General features: G+C 46.8%; 1 protein-coding gene across 2 annotated transcripts in view; it reads right to left on the reverse strand.

Annotated features, from left to right (window-relative positions):
* The window catches only part of LOC135920545 (SAM and SH3 domain-containing protein 1-like), a 324,429-nt gene that overhangs the window by 4,230 nt on the left and 298,770 nt on the right, over positions 1 to 21,429 (reverse strand). The window contains exons 12-19 of one of the 2 annotated variants that reach the window (XM_070538776.1): positions 9,060 to 9,140; positions 8,474 to 8,605; positions 7,746 to 7,833; positions 7,072 to 7,229; positions 5,223 to 5,429; positions 4,357 to 4,507; positions 1,764 to 2,470; positions 865 to 996 (exon numbers count right to left, since the gene is read on the reverse strand). In XM_070538776.1, coding sequence (XP_070394877.1) covers positions 865 to 996; positions 1,764 to 2,470; positions 4,357 to 4,507; positions 5,223 to 5,429; positions 7,072 to 7,229; positions 7,746 to 7,833; positions 8,474 to 8,605; positions 9,060 to 9,140 — 1,656 coding nt within the window. Of the gene's footprint in view, positions 1 to 864; positions 997 to 1,763; positions 2,471 to 4,356; positions 4,508 to 5,222; positions 5,430 to 7,071; positions 7,230 to 7,745; positions 7,834 to 8,473; positions 8,609 to 9,059; positions 9,141 to 21,429 lie in introns of both variants that reach the window. The other variant, XM_070538775.1, reaches the window with a different exon arrangement.

Raw genomic sequence — 21,429 nt, forward strand, 5'->3', positions numbered from 1 at the left:
TAATTGTTTAAAGCTTAATATGGTAATTAATTAATAATTAATTTGATGAACTATCCACAACTGAAAACTCCCTCCAGCATATCGAAAACGCTAGTATTGGCTCTACATCGGGTTTCCAGTGCTTAAACGGAGTTTTTAGGAATCAAATTCAGCGTATAAGAAACTATATGCTGGGCTTTGTTTCGGTTATAGAGAGAATGGGTGCCAAGAGAAGGAAAGTGCAGGGGAGGAGGGCAGAGCATTCGGTAGTGCAATGAAATTAAGAAAACTTGAAGGCATAAGATAGGCTCAACTGGCGTAAGACAGGGTGAATGGAGATCACTGGGAGAGACCTTCGTCCAGCAGTGGACATAAATAGGCTGATGATGATGAAGGCAGAGAAGAACGAATCAGTTTATATCGATAAAGTATTTTTTAAAAGTAATTCTTGTGAAGTTTGCAGTAATGGGTTAATTATTAGGACAAAAAATGAGCATAAAATCCATTCCTTAGGTTCAGCCTGTGAGTCAGTGTGATGTCACATATTTCAAAGTATATTGTTTTGTGTTTAGGTCATCACGGTGCAGTATAAGTACTTGAAACTTGCCAAGGCTAGTCTTTGGCTGTTTTATAATAGATTGCAGTTCATTTTTATTGTGAACTTGTGACCTTGTGCTCAACAGAACATTATGGCTAGCAACCTGCCATTGAAGGTCAGTCAGTAAGGTTTCGAGAATGAAAGAGTCTTCGATTTTTCAACATGGTGCTTTGCATATAAGGCAGTGTATATGTAAAGCTCCGACATTCCACATACAGTTACATTACTCTCCATTACATTACATTACTCTGTTGCATTACTCTCCAGGAAACGCGGAAGGAACTCACCCCTTGCTTGCCTATGCGATCCAGTTCTGTGATGCGAATCTTGTCCAGGGCTTCTGCAGTTTCTGCTATATCCCTTTGAAGTTCCTCGGAGTACCGCTGCACCAAGGCTGGTGGTATGCCACAAAAACCAATCTGCAAGTCGCATAGGAACAGAACAAAATATAATCACTACGCTAATACTTTCACCAAACAGGCAGTCTGTAAGTGAAAAAAATCTTATAAAGTAAACATGACTGACTCGAGTACAGTTAACACTGGTGCACACATCCTTTCATTTGAAAGTTGAGCAAATACAGAGGTGCCTCCATTACACTTTCTGTGTCACAAATGCACAACTGCCAGCACTATGCTACACAATTTCATTGCACATGCAAAACATAAAAAAAGCATAGAAAGCCCTCCCCACATGCATAAGCTTGCATTTATTTTTCATCATGTCAGCAACTGGTTGCGGACAGGCTCCTGAATATACGTCGCACCTATACAGTACTAAATGTGCCGTTTCGACACCTTTCTTTAATGCATTGTATGCAGTTTAACAGAAATAACCTACTTGATACCCTTATACGACTTTGCCTGTTTTGTGTCATACCATGCATCTGAAGAAAAGTGATACTGACCACCAAACACTTGCATTCTTTTATGTATCAGTGCTCGCATAAGAGCAAAGTAGAATAAAAGAGTAAACGGTTGAGAATTTCTGTTTTGCTTTGACTGTGTCTGTGCTTTGCCACGAGTCACCAACTAGCCACCCCGCAGAACTTGTAGTGAATTAATAAGTTGCCACCAAGTATACTATTGGTGCTAAAGCAGCTTTATACTTAAAATATGGTAGCCAAGCATTACTTCCGTTTGTCCGAAGTCCACATGACAAGCATAGCTCTGCAGAAGGAGCTCACCTTGTCTGTGTAAGGTTCCTGGCATAGGTCAATGCCTTCCGCAGCTAGTTTGTGTTCAATGCACATGTGCAAGGATAGTGCCGCCGCTGCCGCTGTCTCCTCCACGTTGTGTAGACTTCCCTTCCTATCACTGGCCTTGCGAGGGTCGTGGGAGTCCCTCCGAAGGAGGGCTGACGCTTTCACCTTCCGAGCAAAGCTCGAGCCGTACGACGTTTTTGCAGGAGACTCGGCCAGCGCCTCGTCATCAAAGGAAGCGGAACGACTGTCGTCATCGCCTCCGTTGCCACTCAGCTTGCGGAATACATTCTGCAGGCTCTTCGGAATGTGATTTCGTATGCAGTCAGCCGAAGCTCGACGCAGCTCGAACCGCTCAACGGCCGCACTGACGATCGACGGAGGAAGCGGGGGGGTGTTGGTTCCGTTGAATGCCCTCTCTTTGGTGTCATCACACCTTGTTGCAAAAGCGGGTGGGCTATCCGGTTCAGGCACAGGGATGTTCATCGGGAAACGCAAGAGGTTGCTCCCATTGTTCAAGGAAGAATCACCGTCGCTGGTCACTGTGAATGCCTTTCGGTCATTCTGAAATGCGCTGGGCGCGCTGTCGAGATCATTGATTACACTGTCTAGAGCTAGGTCTGCATCCCCTTCCTTGACAGGTGGAAGTTCGGGGCAGGCAGGCACCTCCGAGTACTCACCGAGGACTTCACCTGAAATTCGCAATATAAGCTCAATTAATTTATGTGACTGTTTCTGACTCAATTTTGCGAATGTTTAAGTGACTGTCTCTGCCTTACAGCAGTGTCACATCTGCAGTTTTGATCACGACTGAGCCCAACCCGGATTGAGTGCAGCTACGTGGGAATTTCGCATTGTGGCTTTCCTCAATCCAAATCTGTTCAATCTTGATTCGTGCATTGTGGTTGAGCTTTTTGACAGCAATCTGAGGCCAACGTCTGCACTATGACTTTTACTACATACGAAGTGAACTTGTCAAGTGTGCTTGTATTCACTAAGCCACACCTGCTTCGCTAGAGCTCACCCAATACCATACGGATTTTTCAGCCATGCAGAAGTGACCACTGTTCATCACGATAGAAAAATCAGAGCACAATGAACAAACCCAACTTTTCATAGCTGCTCTTCAGCGCAGTAATGACTACTACTACTGATGTCGTAAAATCGATTTATTGTGACTGGATGTTTGTGTTTTCATTTGTGCAACCTGTGTGAGTTCCAAAATTTTGGAAGAAGCAGGGTAGCTTTCTGAAACACTGGAAAGAGAACAACTTGCATTCAACTTTATCTGCAAGCACAATAGACTCAAAGGTGCTATAAAAGAAAATGCAGGAATCGTGTATTAAAAACCTGATTGCAATTGGCCACAGTCGCGATTTCAAGTGCCTGTATGACACTTGTATTACAGTACACTAAGAAAGTTAAAGGTATTATTACTCCAGTAACCTTGCATTAGCAGTAAGCTTAACTGTGTTCTTTCTTTCCTTGTATAACTGTTTAGGCTTCTATGGAAAATTATTCCAGCAGAACATTTTGTTGGGTTAGTTGGTGCATGTTACTGACATACTAAAGCACCAAACAGACTACACAAGAAGAGACATGGACGAGCGCTTACTTCTTGTGTCGTCTGTTTGGCGCTTTAGTACATCAGTTCTATGGAAAAGCATGATTAGTTGTTGCATCTAACAGCACCACAAGGATTCCCACCCCACATGGCTACTTAGAGTACTAAATGCAAAGAAAGGCACTAAAGTTCATATCTACTCAATTACTCAACTATCTAGGGTTCATGAGTAATCAACATGAAATAGGTATTAAAAACTCATACATAATGAAATTGCATCCAACAAGAAAATGCCTTCGTTATATCCAATATTAATTAGAAGCGTACACATTGATAGCGGTGTAAAAATATTCATCAATTTGTTATACTATTGCGCACTTCATTATACCTGAAGATGCGCTGTATCCGTGCTCTCTGTATTAAAATTCCACTGTATTGACTGTGTTTATTGAAGAAATGTATCCAAGTCATAATTGCAAGGATCACTCCAAGGAAAGCATGGTGTCTGCCTAGTTCTCTTTCAGTGATAAAAGAGGCTTGAAATTTCCAACATGCGAGAGCAGCTGACTGGGCATTTTCTTGCTAGGGTGATGCTACTTTCAATCACGGTGTATACGAGCAAACTTAATTGCTGGCCTAGCCCAGCAGCCTCCATAAAATGAGAGAACACCAATTTTGGCACAGGTCACTGTGTTCTCGTCATATGAACTGGCAAATAATATTGCAGTGAGGATGCATGCACGAAGATACTTGTATTTGAATAGCATGGCTTCCGCAGTCCATTTATATCGCAACCCGCTAAAAATGATTATGTTTTTAAACACTGGCTGGGAATATTACCATTTTGAAAACGGAACCTGCACAATGTGAAAACAGAGGACACAGTAAGGGGATAGGGGATATGCCCAGCATCATGCATGTCCCCCCTTGTCATCGCGTAAGGTTTTGCACTGTAAAAGTTGTGTTTCCCAAACGCTGTTCTTACTAACTCAACCCGCACCTCCCGAAACCTACCATCGTGTTCAAGAAGTGCTTCAGCTGCCCTGAGGATTTGCATCTGGTGGTCTTCATTATTGATTCCCAAGCTCTCCAGGTCTTCCTTTGTTATTTCCTTGAAGGTGTCGAGATCTTGGTAGCCGTGCAGCATGAATACGTTGACATAATTCTGGAAAATATAGGCAACATATGAGTTAATGAGTGCCCAAGTGTGCATCTAACAAAGATTTATGGGCTGAAGTACAGCACTGAAAGTGTACAGTCGCGAGCAATAGTTTGAGGACCAAAGATGCCGCTTTCTTTTTTTCGCAGACTGGGAATTTCAGCTGAAATCAAGAACGCACTCCTACGTGTGCATGTTTGACCAATACAATGTATTCAACCAATTCCAGGCTGCGGAGCTGCGCTTGAATATATTTAAATTTTTTTGCTGATGCCATGGTCTCCAAACTTTTGCTTGCGGCTGTACATCTGTAGTTGTACAGTAAATAACAAATTATACAGCATTTCCATTTTTATTACAATACTAATTCTTTCTGTGAGAACAATAAAAAATGTTGGTAAATTGCCACTTGTCTGACTACACATCAGAAAGAAGACTATGAAAATAAATTAAGGTTATTCACTCAGAAGGGTTTGGGTGCGAGCTAGTTGGTATGGATCATTCATATTAATTAAAACAGCGCCAAAAAAACGCAGACAAGGGAGGACACAAGACGAGCGCTGTCGTCCTGTGGCGCTTTTTGAAATATGAATAAGGTTATTCAGTTTGCGCTTAAGAGACACTAATCCCACAATCATAGCAGCTACAACTTAAGGCTACAAAGCAGTGCTTCGCTGCACGTAATGGCTAAACATTGATGATGCCTTCCCAGATGTCTTACCTGTAGGGAAAACATTCCGAGCAACTCCTCCAGGGATTCAGGCCTCTGCTCTAGCTTCGGCACACTTGGGAACCTTCGCTTTCGTGGTTTTGTTTCCGTCGGAATTTCTTCTACGTTAATGAACTTGAAATGGCCCACCTTCTTGTTTGCAACACCAACCCATGTGCCTGTTGTGTTCTTAGACAGGATGTCTATAATATCCCCTTTCTGCAAATGAAAAAAAAATAGAAAGAAGAAAAGGAATGAAGCCGTAATCTATCACTTAGCCAAGCTATGACAACCAGCAGTGGGTTTCTGTTATTTAGACACATAGAGACTGTCTGAATAATGTACTGAGGGTGCAAAGTATGTATGAGAAGATGGTTCAAACTTGCCATTGACACCAAAATTCTCTTTGCACCTGTCTAGGTGCTTGACTTCATCGTCACCAAACCCTCCGTCACCTATCTAAAGCATTTATTCCAAAGCATCGGTTTCCAAGTTGACACAGGAGATTAATTGCCATATGCTTTCCTAGTCATCTCATATGCAGACTTGGACCTCGCTGCCTTCTTGAATGTTACCAAATCATTTCTTTTTGGAGAGGGACAACAGTTTATGGCCACTTCTCATTTGATACAAAAGAGAAATAAGCGCTGCCTGTGGTCTGCCACCATTCAGGCAGTTCAGTTTCTCCGGCAGGCGGAGGCCATATGTGAGAACCATGAAAAGTAAATTATCACCTTTGTCGAGTAGCTTCAAGTGGCGGACTCAACAGCCAAGTTTTCTGCGCACGATGTAATAATGTGCCATTTCTAACGAATGGATCTGCTCACTCCCCACAGCGCCTGCACTAACCATGAGTGGATGGCTATGAACATCTGCGGGCACGTCACCCTCAACGCGGAGTCCCTCGTTGCTAACATTAACCCCCTACGCTGCTACATATGGGCAGCGTCACTGACAGGGACACTAAATAGTAGCCACGTAAAGTTAAAAACTCGCTAAAAGCTGCTGTTGTGAAAGCAGTGCCTGACTTTCACACACACTATGTGATCTCGGCATGCTTCCTTTACAGAAGTTGAAATCCGTCAAAAATTGAGGCAAAAATAATTTATTTTCAGCAGGCAAAAGTGGCAGAAGAAAATGTAAAAAAATTTAGGACGAATGTTTCGATTCTTCTCTGAAATATTGTTGCTAATCTTGAAGTTGTCATTATGCTTTCAAATACCTCGCACACCCAGTACCAGGTCAACTGGAAGGCTACAACATACATGGATCTTTAGAGGGACTAAATTTATGTTACCTGAACTGTTATTCAAACCAAATTACAAAGGACCAATCAGACCCCCATGACACTAGCATACAAGCAGCTGCCTGATGCATTGCACTGTGATATGAACATCGCCCTATACGCTCAGGTTGCGATTGGCTTTAAAAGGCAAATGCTACAACATGTTTTCGAAGCTACTACCTACAAACCTAACTTGCCTCCACCAAGTTTACATGCTAAATAAAAAGAAGAAAGCAACCCTGTGCAGATTTTCAGCTGTCACAGTGATAACTGAGGCACCTTATCAGAATGTCATGCATACTTATGCATCTTTATCAAACTTATGGTTGTGGTTAAATTGTGATGACCTTTGAATGGACAAATCTTTTGTGACCACTGTTCCTGTGCATCAATCTGGGCTGCTGATAAAGTTTTAAAGTCCACCGCACCATTTCAAGCCAATGCTCAATAACTTAATTTGAGTGGCTGATTTCGACTGACCCCTACTACTCCAACTTCATAATGAGCTAGGAAAGTGGCCATAACAAAATGCGCATTGCCGTAAAAAAGAAAACACCCCAGTTGGGTGCTACCAACCTTGAATGCAAGGCCATCCTTGTCATAAGGAGAAGGTACGCAGTCCACAAGAGCACGTGCACGGCCAACGAAAGGGCCGAAGCACTGTGGGTTGCACTCTTCTTCGCCAATGGAGGAAGAGCTCCTGTTGCTGCTGGTGGGAGTGTGTGCCTGTATGCCTGGTAAACAAGCAAAAAAAAAAAAAGTGTTGTATTACTTCGAACAAACTGTCAAAACCTCAATGTATTGAGCCTATATGTTAGTACTACCAGTTAGGAATGGCCTGGTTAGTGTGGAATTGCAGCAAAACTGCACTACTTACTTCAGCAAGACAGCAATTTAAACACTGAAGCACAAAAGTAATTTATTTTGTCGCACAGTGGAAATGAATTTCGCTAGAGGTGTTATACTAAAAATTTGTTTCGAGTGAATGCACCTTGCTAACTCATAGGCTACAGTTCGAAAATTTCAATATGTGCCCTAAAGTAGTAACTGAACGAGTGAAATTCAATTAATAAGACGTTTATGCACTTTGATTTCTCATGCAAGTAATGTCCACCTCTTCGAGTGGAATTGTCATACTGTCACAAATGATTTAGTAATATTCTGTATTATATAAAGAAACAAAACGCCTGGTATACAAAAAGCTCATCAACAGCAGAAGTAAGAAAAATCGTCAAAGGCAGAGGACGTACTTGATCGGGAGCCCACAGATCCACTGGGAATGCTTTCCACAGAGCTTCCGGGTTGAAGGATTTCATCCGGAAGGTCCTTGTCTTCCATCTGAAGAACAATGCAGTCTTTACATCAATGGCAATCTGTTTGATAAATTCCACACACAACAGCATGAAATGATTGCACCGAATGAAGCATCAGGTATGAACCAAGGACATAAAAAGCAAAAATGAACTCAGCCGTGCATCTCCTAGATGTAATCAACACTCTTCCCCTTCTCTTAATCTCATTAGGTTTCATTAATGAAATGGACACAGCTAATTTCTCATGCAAGTTGCAGGAAGCCAAAGTATTAACATGTTTTTCAAATTAGAGGTTTTGTTCGTCATCCTTTTGAATTTTCCACAATCATCATATTCAGTGCATGTGCACGTTACACGTGAGTCGCCAATCGCAAGCCAATCAGTAACCGATTCCACTTGATGAACCTCCATCTGAAAGCAATTCACATGTAAAACAAAGCCTGTAAGAATTCTTTTTAGATAGCGTTGCAGTCATGCACATATTTCTTGCCACCAAATCTTGCACTCTAAGTCATTGAGACAAAGTTATTGCAAGACTTAGCGCTGTGTCCCTAGAGGTTCTGAACAATGAAATAATGAAACCCATAAATTAAGTAAATCACATCCTTGTTCTTTCCAGTTTGAACATAGCGCAAGGAGAAAGTATGATAAGTGAAGCAACGAACCGTCCCGTCCACAGAGCTCCGGCTGTTCCTGAACCGAGATATCTTTTTCTTGACATCCTTGTGGAGATGCCTGACCCGTCCTACAAGTGTATTCCTCAGCTGCTGGTCTGGAGTTTTTTGGGCTTCTCCCATCTGCTGAAGAAAAATAAATAAATAAAGAAGTAATATTCTAAGAACGAACACTGGCACACACAATGTGGCACAGCACATTGAAGAACAGCAATGGATAAATACTTTATCATTCTTGCAGAACTATGCTTTTGCAAACTTATGAACTCTAAAGAAACTTTCAGTTGGGTTTTGAGATTGACAGCTCTTGACTTGAAATACAAGAGCCTACCTTTGCCTACTCCTAAACTCTGTGCAATGCTAGGGCTACAAAGATGATTCCACAGTGCTGTCTGATGCACAGACATTGCATGTATTCAAAGACATTTGCATGATGACTGGTATATAATACACTTGTGATAATAATGACGCCTGCTATCACCCTTTCACATTCACATTGCCAGTCATCGACAGATGAGTTCTAGTGAAATTTCATTGGCTTTAGCAAACTAAAGAACCTTAAATAAACATGTCATACCTTTTCAGCCTCCTCCTGGTCCTCGTAGTCTGAAGACTGGGACTGTCCTTCCTCACTGGCACAGTAACTGTTGCGCGTTGGCTGCAAAACACAAAGAAATAGAAAATGATTTCATGTGGTTACACGTGGCATTGCGTGTTAGGCTGCGACAATGTTATACTTAACCGGTTAATTAGCTTTTAGTGCACCGAGTCAATAGCTAACACAATAAAGTTAAATGACACTGCCACAAAGGATGTCTCCATGTGACTCAAACAGTGCAACCAAGCAATCAAAGCCTTTTGGCTGCCGGTGAACTGTCGCGCCTGACAGAGTCAAAGCGTACTGCCAACGATATACAGCTTACACGCTTACATGGCGCGCCAAAGTTTGGCAATCCACTGAATCTTTCAATGCCAGGAGTTCCTGTCCATTGAATGTCAACTGTCGCATCCACCTAACGACGCTTTTCTAGCGAGAGCGCGACATCTGCGACCGTGCGGCCACGTTTGCACAATGCATGTAAAAAAGAAGCCGTTCCTTTTGCTGGGACCATTTGATTATTATGGTCTAGGCGGAAGTACAAAACAAAACACAGCGCAGCCTCTTCCTCTCCGCATTCCTCGGGCGCCCAGACATTCCTTTCAGGCACGCGCAGACAGACGTCAGTCGCCGAGGCGCGCATTCCTGCATGCCAATAAAAGGCGGCTCGAGCTAATTTACCAGTCCCGCGCGCTCCCATTAGCGACAAACGCGCGCGTCGTCCTCCCCGCCGCCGAAAACGAGAGCGTGCCAGCACGCGTCGCATGTGTAGGCAAGGGTGCGCGCGCGTGAGGCAGACGCTCCGGCTCCCAGCAGATGCCCCCCCCTCTCCTACGTTCGTCTCGCCAATACCGCTACCACCAAGGCCGGGCCATCAACAATGGCCGACGTCACTCTTTCCCACTACGATGCCAAGGACGTGTGCGCTTTCTTTTTTTCTCTCTCTCTCTTTGTCTCTCTCTCGCGCGCGCGTAGAGATGGGCGCCACACGCACGCGCACTCGCGCGTAACATTATGCGGACGGGACAGGCGCCCCGTCGCCCGCCCCCTCGACGATCTCCGGGGCTTGCACGCGAGACGCAACAGGCGCGACACGCGATCGTAGTTAGACGTCCCGAGCCGGAGAAAGGCGCGGGTTCACTCACGCGTGTGTGCACGTGCAAAACTTCTGAATGCCTTCGACTCACTTAAGGTTAAGCTCTGAGCGTACACGATAACAACGCCCATCAGCCACGACCCACAACTTCACAATCCGCCCACGCGCGGAACCTAGGCTAGCATAGTTTCGGTTTACTCCGAAGCTGCCGAACTTATTGACATCGAGGTCGCAGCACAGGACGCAAACGTTTTCGCCCACGCAGAGACCGGAGGAGGAGGAGGTTATCCAAGAAGGCATTGTCTAATTCTGTAACAGCGGCATTTTGAGCCAATCAGAGAGGCTGTATATAGCAGCCCTGTGGGCCAATTAGAGCTGACAAGACAGGCTAATTGGAAAACGTGGCGGAATTTGAGAATGTCCAGCATATCATCCCTGTACAGATCAACCGAAGTTATAATTGGCCCAAGTGCTCCACGACAGGCGCTGCCACTTCCATGGGTGACCGAATGGCCGGGGGAGTTCAACGTCGGCTGCGACACACCTGCTTAGCCTCCCCTCCCGCCCTTATTTTGGCCCCAGGTCAGCAGCTGCTTGGACACACCGAATTACTTTTGCAGGTAACCGCGAAGAAACGAGAGAGAGAGAGAGAGAGTAGAAAGGCGTTCCAGTCTCTGGTTGAAGTTGATCAAAGACAATGTCTTCCTGAAGAAGTGGGGTTGAGAATGGGGCGGGGTCACTGCGCACGACACTGTCGCGCGAGGGGAGTATAGGAAGAGCGTGGACCCACATTTTTTTAGACTACACTTACTTTGGGGTCGGCCCACATTTTTTCAGACTGCACTATATTTGGGATCGGCCTACGAAAGAGTCTAGAAACACACATCTACTACGATATGGAAAAGTAGGGGTAGCTCGCTAAGGAGGTAGTCTTTAAAAAAAACATGGCCCTCTACAACAGCGCCAACGTGCGGGCAAGCGTGCCTCAGCGTCAGCAAGGCGCGAAATGTGCACGTAACGGTCAGCTGCCTTCACGCGCGGACACTTAATCTAAGGACCATTAGAAAAAAATAAAGGAAAAACTGAGGCCCACGCGACCTTGAGGTAGAACATCAGCAACACGACGCCCAGTGGAATGCCAGCGCATCGTTTGATAGATGTTCGAAAGCATTAAGGAAACCCCATCTGCCGACGCTATAAGCGGGGAAGGGAGCAGGGGGGAGGGGGGGGGGGGGACGATCGAAGTCTCCACGCGTTGCAGCAGGAAACACACAAGCGACAAAGAAACGGCAGTTTTCAGCGTCTCCTTAAAGGAAGTGGAGCCACGCTTTCTTAACTTTTTATGTACTACTATTATTACTATTATTTGTTTGCAAGCTGATCGAGGGCGGCTCATGCGTAACGAATGTACCCACATAACTTGCAGCTAGCGACGCGTGTAGTTTCGCTTCCTCATACTGCGAATTCAGAGGCTGAATTGGTCTTACGGTAAAATTCCAACCACTAGGCCCGATCGGTCCCAGCTAGACCTAGCATATATATAGCATTCACCATCATCATCGGACTGATTCCTGTTCACTGCAGGACGAAGGCCTCTCCCAGAAATCTCCAATTAACCCTGTAATCGTTTAGACATTATCGTCTAGGTAACAAATGAAAGAGGACACACCCAACGCTACGGTATCGTACATACGATCAAGGAGGGCGAAGGAAAAGACTAGAGAAGCAAAAAGGAAAGCCGAAGTGCGGTCCTGGAAGTACGCGAATACTGCATTAACCCACTCATCTGTTACGATCAGAACGAACGTGTATGAAAATGACGTTGACACACCACTTCCCCCCCCCCTAAAAAAAAAATGAACGGTGTGATTTCGAAACTTTACCGTCTGCTACGAAACAAAAGCACACTGCAGAGACAGTGCGTCCGGATGTTGTTCACACGTACTCAAAGGTGTCAAAGTGTCAAACCCACGCGTCGCAACCCGAATGCCAGCGCCGAAGACCGACACCGACACACCTGAAAGTGTGTGCGGCTCCTTCTTCGGACACCGAAACCGCAGACGTAAAAAAAAAGTGGCTGTGGCTTAGCTAAGGTTAAGCCCAGGATGCGAAGCATACTAGCCTTTATTTTAGTTGTTGAACCACTGTTTAGCCTGGTGAACTGCTGTTGCTTGGCTATATTTGGTTCGGCTAGACGAACGAACAACTCATGCAGGCGAGCGCACGAGCTGAGACCCGGCTATGTAGCCACGCGGCCGCAAGCGAGCGCACGAGTTGAGCCTCCGCTTTTGCAGCTGTTATGACATCATATGGTAGCTACGCGGCCGCGCGCGGCGCAGCAAGGAAGAGCGTGGTTGTGCGGCTAGTATGCTTCGCATAAAAGAAAAAAAAAGAAGAAAAGCCCAGCCACATGCAGGCACGCGCATCCAGGCCTATAGAATATAGGCCAGGCAGGCGCGCCCCGTGGTCTCACACAAAAGCACGCGGACAGACATTGGAAGACGACGGCGCGTCGAAAAAAAAAAATAAATAAGCGAAGCCAGCGACAACCCGGTTTCAGAAGAGGCCGTGGTGGCCGGCTTCGTTCTCAGGAAGTCAAAGGGGAAAGTTTTGCCAGTGAACCGCCGCATTCTACGCGAAGGAGGATTTCCGGCCGACGGCGAGAACGCACTGACGCAAGGAAACGGGACTCGCTCCTCGGGGCAAAGCAACGGTGGATGTAACGTTCGTTTGCACAACGGCGAAAGAAACGAGCGCGCACGCATACACAAACATCGGGAGACGCCTTGAAGACGCTGCGGCGGTGATGCCTAAAGTGCGGGGCGGCTGTGAGAACGCGCATGCGTACTGCGATTGCCGGGGAGGCCCCCGGGCCCCTCCACGAAGTTCCGTCCTCCGATTGCTCACGGGCACCTCACGGGTCTCGAGAGAGATTGCGCGCGGAAGGCACAACAGGAGAGCTCTTCGCGTAGTGGTTTGTTGGACCGTCGCCGAGACTATAGCGTCCGTACGGTTTGCCCGGTCACGAAGGGGAAGAAAGCAGCACTGGAGGCCAACAGGCCCATTGCAAGCGAGTCGCCCAACAAAGCTGCGCGCGTGTGTGTTTGTGTGCCTGTGTGTGTCCGCCTTACGCTGGGTTCACGCCACAGGACATGAAGCAACATCAACAAAGACTAGACTTCGAACGCAACGGGACATGAGGTGGAATTAAAAAAAAAAATTCAGTTATATAGGTTAGGTTATGTTAGTTATATAGGTTCACGACGAACAAGAACAAAGACAAATCAATGAGCAATACAGGGGCTCGAGACAAGCTCCAGAGATATAGGAAAACGACCACGGATGGTGCGAAACCAAACGGAGACCGAAGACTGGCAGGAAACCGGTTCAATTCACCGACGCTTTAGAGAAAGCTCCAGCGACAAGGGATGATGACAAGCCTGCTCGCGGAACACAAGTACACAGGCTTATGAAAAGCCCCGACGCCCGGATCACGTCCTCTCGACCACGCATTGACACGAACTGAAACGGCTGACAGCCAAGGTCACAGCGCGGCATCCGTCAGCTCCCGGAGGAAAGAGACATTGTCACCGCACCCTGGGAAACAAGCGACATCTCGTACCGGAGTGTATGCCGTGTCTACAACGATTTGAACTGTGTATGTCACAAATTGAAAATTCTAAAAGGAGCGCGGAAAAGAAATAGAGAACAGATAGACGGGCAAGAGTATTTAAAGCAACTCAAAAAGTGATGTCATACGAAGTTGGGCCAACCACTAATGCGTTTAAAGACCAATAATGCACAAGAGTGTACGATCACAGCTACACCACAGCATTTAAACTTTCACACGCAACCAAAACATGACTCGCGCGACGTGTGAGGAAAGCCACGCGCGATCTTTCCATCGGCGCCTTGGTGTCGGCGGTGAACGGGCGAGAGAGAGCCATGGAATAAAAAACAATTCGCTCTAAAAAAGTAAAAGCTGATCGATGGACTAATCAATCAATAAATCAATGTCGCTCAATACTTCTTAGAGTTCCCAGGAACAACTAATCGGTATTGGCACGTACTGATGCGCAGTTGACACGTTATATACAAACATGCAGGAAATTATTATGGGACATATATTATCAACAATAGAGCGATGTTCCAGAGGGTGAGGTGATATTGTTGCGCTGAATCGTGCACTCGCGCTCCTTTCTTGGTCGTGTGCTGGTAACCCCACGCTGTGTGGGGGACATTAAAATCCCCCATTATTACGAGTTTATGTCCTTTAGATAGTTTTCTGGCTTGCGTGATGAAGTTTTCAAAGTCGGATAACGGATCCCTGGGTGGGCTATATAAGCATAGTACGTATAGTCTTTGGGGTGTCTTCTTCTCAGGTAGCACTTCCACTAGGGTGTGTTCCACGGTTGTTCCCTGAATTGTGTGATCCTGCGTGGTGAGATTTTTCTTCGTCAGAATGGCTGTTCTCTGAGATCCAGTGTGTGTATCATATCCCTGTATGCGCAGATTGGCGTAATGAGTTTCTTGGATAGCGATGATATCTGGTTGTTCCAGTTTGGTCAGTTCTTGGAGGTTTGTTCTTTTGGTTCGGATAGAGCAACAGTTCCATTGCAACAGCTTCATTGGGAGTTGTGGTAATCTCTTCTTGGTATTACTCGCCATCTTGTTCGATATCGTTCTCTTCGCCCCGGGCCATGGATTCCGGTCTGGCTGCATTGTGGAGGTCTTTACGTGCTTTCTTGCGAGCCGTGTCGGTGTCGTTGAAGAGCTTTTCTATTGTGGCTTTCGTTACGTGGTTCTGCTTGGCATAGGACATGAAGTTGCTGAGGTCTTGGAGGGTAGCATGGATAGGGGCCAGCTGAGCGGTGATGCGTCACTTCTGGATCTGCGTGGACTCTGTAGTGAGGTACTGCTTGATTCGGATAGTGCCGGAAAGTCTGAGTGTGAATTTGAGTTCCATCTGCGTTGCTGCTCTTGGATCTTGTTTTCCCATTGCAGTCTGATCTTGTACGGTGGTGGATTTGGCTTCAGTTTATGTCGGCACCCCTTCCCTGCTGTCTCATGGGGTTGTTGACAGATTTTACAACTGGGTTGGCAGTCATGTTCTTCCGGCTGATTTTCCATCCCGCACATGCAGCAGAAGTTGATAAGGGGTTTCGGGCAGATATCTTGCCGGTGCCCTAGTTCTCCGCGGGTTCTGCAGTACTGTACAGATTTCCTGTATGGTTTGCAGCGGTAGTCACAGCATTTATATATGATGTTGTATGGGACGTGCGGTCCGTCGAAGTAGATGAGTGCTGTTGATCTTCCCAGCATGCGTGCTGCGAGAACCGTGTATCTTGCGGATACTCGTAGCCCCTGTAATAGTTCTTCTTCGCTCGTGCTCGTGTTGTGAGGTGGCAACTATAAAGGATGGAAAAGGCGGAAATTAAACCGGAAGGCACTTTTCTCCGGAGCTAATCGACACAGCAGCGGGAAATGAGACGATGCGACGATCGGAAGCGCCCGCTTATGTATATAGTCCTCTTGATCCTTCCCTGCTTTATACATCATTTCCTGTAAAGACAGCAAACAACGACGAGCGTACTAACGTGACACATATTAAGTTCGCGCCCGATTAACTGGCACTCCATTACCGCGCGCAGATTGTTCGGGGCAAATGAGCTGAAAAAAAGTATAGGCGCTGGAAAGCGCAGAGCTTTGCTCGGAGCCCTGATCGTTGACCACTAGCGCGTTCCGACGAGATCCCTCTTCGATACTGTTCCGAAGAGGAAGCCAAACGGAAATCACGTACTTGTACCTATCGAGTGTTTGACGGACAGATATGAGAGAGAGAGAGAGAGAGAGAGAGAGAGAGAGAGAGAGAGAGAGAAACAACTTTACTGAGCTGAGCTCGACATCTTCTTAACGCGGAGAAAGAACGCGAGCAGATGCACGGCGACGTCAACGAGACACTCAAGGTCATCGATAATGGATTATCAAGGTTGCAATTCTGGGCACGCTGGTGACGATCGATACTGAAACAGCAACACTTGCAAAAGGAATGTGAAAAGAGAACACGGTGCACGCGCTGGTTAGAAGCTCAGTCTATTGGACGAATTAAAACAAATACGTCACATCGCACCTCCTGCAACGAGCGCGTAGAGAGTTGCAGGAAGAGAGTTTTAGAATAGGGGCCCCAAAGAGCTTTGTGGGTGTTAGCGTTGGGGCACGCAGGAGTGAAGAGTTTTAGAATAGGGTTTTACGTTTGCGGATAGCATCTTGCGGTGAAAGCGCCACTACGGCGTCAAAGAAAAGCTATTAGAAATAATTAAATAAAATATACCATTTTATGATATGAATAGTAAATTTGACTTTGCGGAAAATTTGACTATGCATGGATATACTTGCGTATATCCATGCATAGCCTGTAACACGAGATCACGTCGGACAGCAATAAATTGCAATCTGGTGGCATGTAAGAGATAAAATCCACACAATGTAATCTGCCATCCGATAGTACCGCTATAATATATCTCAATTAACGTGAATCGAAACGGAAAAATGAAAGCGGACGTTAATTGGTGACGTGTGGTGCCAGAAAATATGCAGGATACAACGTAAGGATTCCTTTCGGTCGATTTTTATCAGTTTCCTATCACCGTTCACGGCCCTCTGATAGCTGTGATAACGTCAATGGGGGGACGCTCGAACCACTGGCGAAGCCTGAAAAGCTAATTTCCTGGGAATAGAATCGCTATATTACATCGGTGTGCTACATTAGGGACATTGTCAATGTCAGCCATTGTCAGAATTGGCCATATTGTCAGCTTCGATTGGCTCACGGGGCTGCTCCGGCCTTTCTGAGGCCGGAGTACAGCCAACACGGCGGAATTCGGCAATACGGAGGAAATTGCTAATCCTCTCAAAATGGCTTCGTAGTTCGCGGCCTATCCCACTAGGCCTTGCTCCGGTTGCCATAGGAACAACTTCGTGCACACGCGCTTACAGAACTACGGAATGGCATGACGCACGTTGTACGAGGCACGTGCCATTACCTTATTGGTTCCAGAGCGCGAGCGGTACGTTGCACGGCAAATACAGTAACCACCGCACCGTACAAAAAGTTAATGACCGCGCCTCACAACGCCGTCATCCAAAGTACCCCAAGAAGAAAAAAAATGACGCCATCAAATTTTCAATTGTTGTATGCGTCCCCAACTCCATTACCAGAGGAGTGCGGAGGAAGCAAGATCATCATAAATAAGTGAATAGCGAACAAGAAATGGAGATCATCGACGGTTCTTTCGCGAATTATCCATTATTCTTCATTCACATGTCCGACAAAGATTTTAAATTAGAGTACTCTGCCTTCCTCCTCCTTCCTCTCTCTCTTCTTCCCCTCTCCCACCCACCTAAGCAAGCACAATAACCCAGTACCGCTGGTCGATTTTCGTCGGCCTGTTCCCCGAAACATCAAGGCACGACGTATCAACGGGTCTCGCGAGGATTCAGCACGACCGTCTTCTTCGGCGCCCCTGCAGCTGGCTTCAAGAACCAAAAAATGACGATTCAACAGCCTGCAGTGCTGATTTCTTTGAATAAGGCTCCCCTGAACCCCATTCCGTCCGCGCCATCGAGTAATAAGTACAAAAGACGCAGCGTGTGTCTCCGAGGGAAACCGTTTAAGCGTGACACTGCCACCGTTAGCTTTCCGCGCAGCTGCTGGAGATCTCCAGATACGGTGCGAACCAACGACAGGATTTTTTTTTTGCTCTTCTTTTTAAATCTACCATATATACGTACACGACATGAACGACGCGTTAAGCCGGTCCGCTCGTTTTCTGTCGTCCTGCGACGCTAAGTGGTGCGTGACAGCGGCGGGGGGGGGGGGGGGGGGGGGGGGAACGCGAAGACAAGCGGCTAAGTTCATTGTTCCTCCCACCTCCCAGCCCCTCCTCCTCCTCTTTTGCAGCGAGATATCGTTGCATAGGGGGAGAGGGGGTAGTTAATGGGTGGTGGAGGGCCCCGCGCGATGGTCCGTATAAGCCGTCTCGCAATTAACGAAGCCGGAGAACAAAGGCGCCCCCCCCCCCCCTCCCCCCGGTTCGTGTAGAATGTAGCGTAACGTCGCAACATCACGTCGCAGCGAACGCCTTTCGTGGCCAATTTCGACGCATCGCGTCCAGCCATACGTGCGAAGCCGCGGCAGGTGAAACAATCCGAGTGTTTCGTCGCTGTGATAAGGGTGATGGATGAGTCGTGGCGTATCTTACGGAAGATCAACGTCGAGGGGCTTTTTTATGGTTGTTTCATTGCGATAACAACTATATGCACGCTACAGGCGCATTTCTGCCGTCGGCGTCGGCGTCGTGGGGAGGTTCCGCATAAACGGCTGTGAACCAGTCAAGCCGTTAAATGAAACTTTTTTTTTCTCACTATACTTCTAAATGTATCTCAGTGAACGAGAAGAAAGGGGGTTAACCGAGGGGCCCGGTTTTTATTAGCCATATCATAAGAAGCCAACAAACATTGACACCAAGCACAACATAGGGGAACAGATACGAAAATAAAAATTGAATTGATTTGGGTAACCTGTAGCCTTTCTTTTACTCTCTCCAGGCTTACAGTTTATCTTACTACAGTTTAACTCGCTTAAATGGTGGCCCGCTTTTAAGGAACATGATCCGCTAACACAAGCTTCTCAACCTATGCTGTTAAAATCCAATTTCGCTTTCCACGTCACAGTGCGGATGGCATGGCCGAATCATTTTGACCACCAGGGTTGTCTCAACCCGCACATTCATCGAAGTGCACGAGCGTTTTCATTTGGTTCAGTGCACGTTTAGTAATTCCTGGGTGTTGAAAGTTAATGCACGGCACTCCGCTAACACGCCGTCACCTTTCAGTTCACAGCCCAGCGCGAGACGTAAGAAAGGCCCCAGTAACTTTGGCTTTAAATAACAAGCAGTTCGCATAAGCGCAGTGAACGAAGTGTCCCTTGTTCTTCGATGTCATATTATTACAAGGCTTGCAAGCTTCTAGTAGACGTACGGGGCCACCATCAAAACGGAAGCAAAAGCATAGTTAAGACCTAGTTTTCACTAATTCGCAGCTCCACGCACCAACTAAACTCATTCGTCCCGGTTAACGCACTCAGCGCGGGTGTCCTCGGCACAAGGGAGGTCTCACAAATTAGATTCACCCGCTCCAAATTTCGGCAGCCGAGACAGAAGTGTCTGCAGGCGCCGCAACTGAAGACGTAACCCTATATGCCGACCCTCAGACTGCGTACTTGACGATAAACCAAGTTAAACAGGCTGCACAGTTTGTTTAAAAGTTTGCTCGCACAGGCCAAGCATAATTTGAAAACTTGAACACCGGCAGTCTTAACCAGCACTCGACGCACACTGTGTTTACGAAGACAAAAAACTGGTCATGCTTTCAAGCAGGACTCGAGTTCTCAACGCAAGCGTAAATTACGCCAGTTCAGTTATGCCACAGATGTGTCCCTGCTGACCACAGTCACCAAGGGCACACATGCGGACGTTTTCTCGCACTCGCTGCTCAGGCAAGATGACAAGCGTGCATACCATATAAGGACGCGTAGAAATCGTAGCGTTCGCGAACCATTTAAGGACGCGGAACTCGCACTAATGCAGGCACCGCTGCTTCGGCATTTCAATTTAGCGCTGCTCACAAACATACCAATATGAGACGTTGGGCACCCATTGTCTTATACGTGCGCATACTGTGCCAGATAGTGCTCGCACGAAGATGTAGCATGCGCAAGAGCGTCGCAGGCGCGTAAATATCGTCAGTGAACGTACCGCGAGTGCTAGCTGAACTTCGGTCTGCAGCGCAATACAATTCGACAGCCGGCGCTGAAAGCCGGTGAAGAGAGAGAGAGAGAGAGAGTTTTATCGTCGGCGCTCAGTTCTCTCGCCCCATGTTTATATGCAAACAAGGCCGAGCGCGCAAAATCGAAATGACGTTTATTAATGGATATCATGCCTCCTCCCAGTCTGCTGGCGCGTGCATTGAACGTCTCCCGACGCAGGCTGCTCAAATTATGCGCGGTTGCATGCTACACACAGGCGCGCATAATTTCAAAAGCGTCAATGGATGTATCGCGACGCCAAAGCAATTGAACGCTTCTGCGAGACGTCATGCGAGTTCCTTCATGCACAGCCGACGCCCTCCCATGTCGCGTTACCCCGTTAAAACAAGTGGAGCCAACGCGTGCAAACTCGCATCACGACCCAGCTGCGACGCCGACGCATATTGAGAGCGTATCGACCGCCTACAAATCTGCCGCCCTCGCTCACGCGATCACACACCTTGCTTGCGTATGCTCACGGGTACAGGGCACAGCGAAAAAAAGAAAAAGAAAGCCCAGTAAAGCAAGCAAGAGTTAAGCGTGGCTAAACTACCAAGTGCGCTTGGTGCGATCCATTTCAGAGCGTTCTGTTCATCGTCCTGTCAATCATACAGCTATCCGACATTGTCGATACGCGAAGCCAATGTTATGGAATTTCGCCCACGGGTATGTATCAACGGAGACTTGGGATGAAACAGGCGCGTCCGTCCATACGGGCCCGGGTGCCAAATACAGGAGCGGTTAGGGGAACTGTTAGGGGAACTGTTGCGAAGCAACGAACCTTTGACGGCGATACGAAGCTCGAGTTATGGTACGAAAGGGACGGTGAGAGAATGCTATCACTACGCAGAAATGAGGGTGAATGCTGAAATTGAAAGAGAGAGAGAGAGGGGGGGGGACTTGTTGGTTATAAGTTCTCGAGGATAATAAACATAGAAGAGGAAACGGGCATAAGTAGTGGCTGAAAATGGCCGGAGCAGTGCGATAAGTTGCGCAGTCGAAAATTACATGTAAACAAAAATAGAAGCACGACACTATGACGAACCTGGGAAACGTGCGAACGCATAAAGAAGACATTCGTTAGTTGGAACAAACGATAATGCGCCAGGTGAAGCGACGACGCGCACCGAATAGGAAGCGGGAAAAAGAAAAAGAATGCGTGACAAACTACAGCGGTTGGGAAAGATGCGCGAAAGAAGGTTACAAAAACACAGAAAGAGGAAAGAATACCATTTGGCCTACCAGCATTCGCATGTGTGCCAAAAGCACGGGGGAACGGCCTGCCTGTTGTATATGTTATATAGTACTTGAATTAGGAAGGAACAGCGCCAACTAAGACGATCACCAGAGGGAGAACGACGCAGGACAAGCGCCAACTTCATCTATCT

Source organism: Dermacentor albipictus, chromosome 5 (genome assembly GCF_038994185.2).
Source record: "Dermacentor albipictus isolate Rhodes 1998 colony chromosome 5, USDA_Dalb.pri_finalv2, whole genome shotgun sequence".
Lineage (NCBI taxonomy): Eukaryota > Metazoa > Arthropoda > Arachnida > Ixodida > Ixodidae > Dermacentor > Dermacentor albipictus.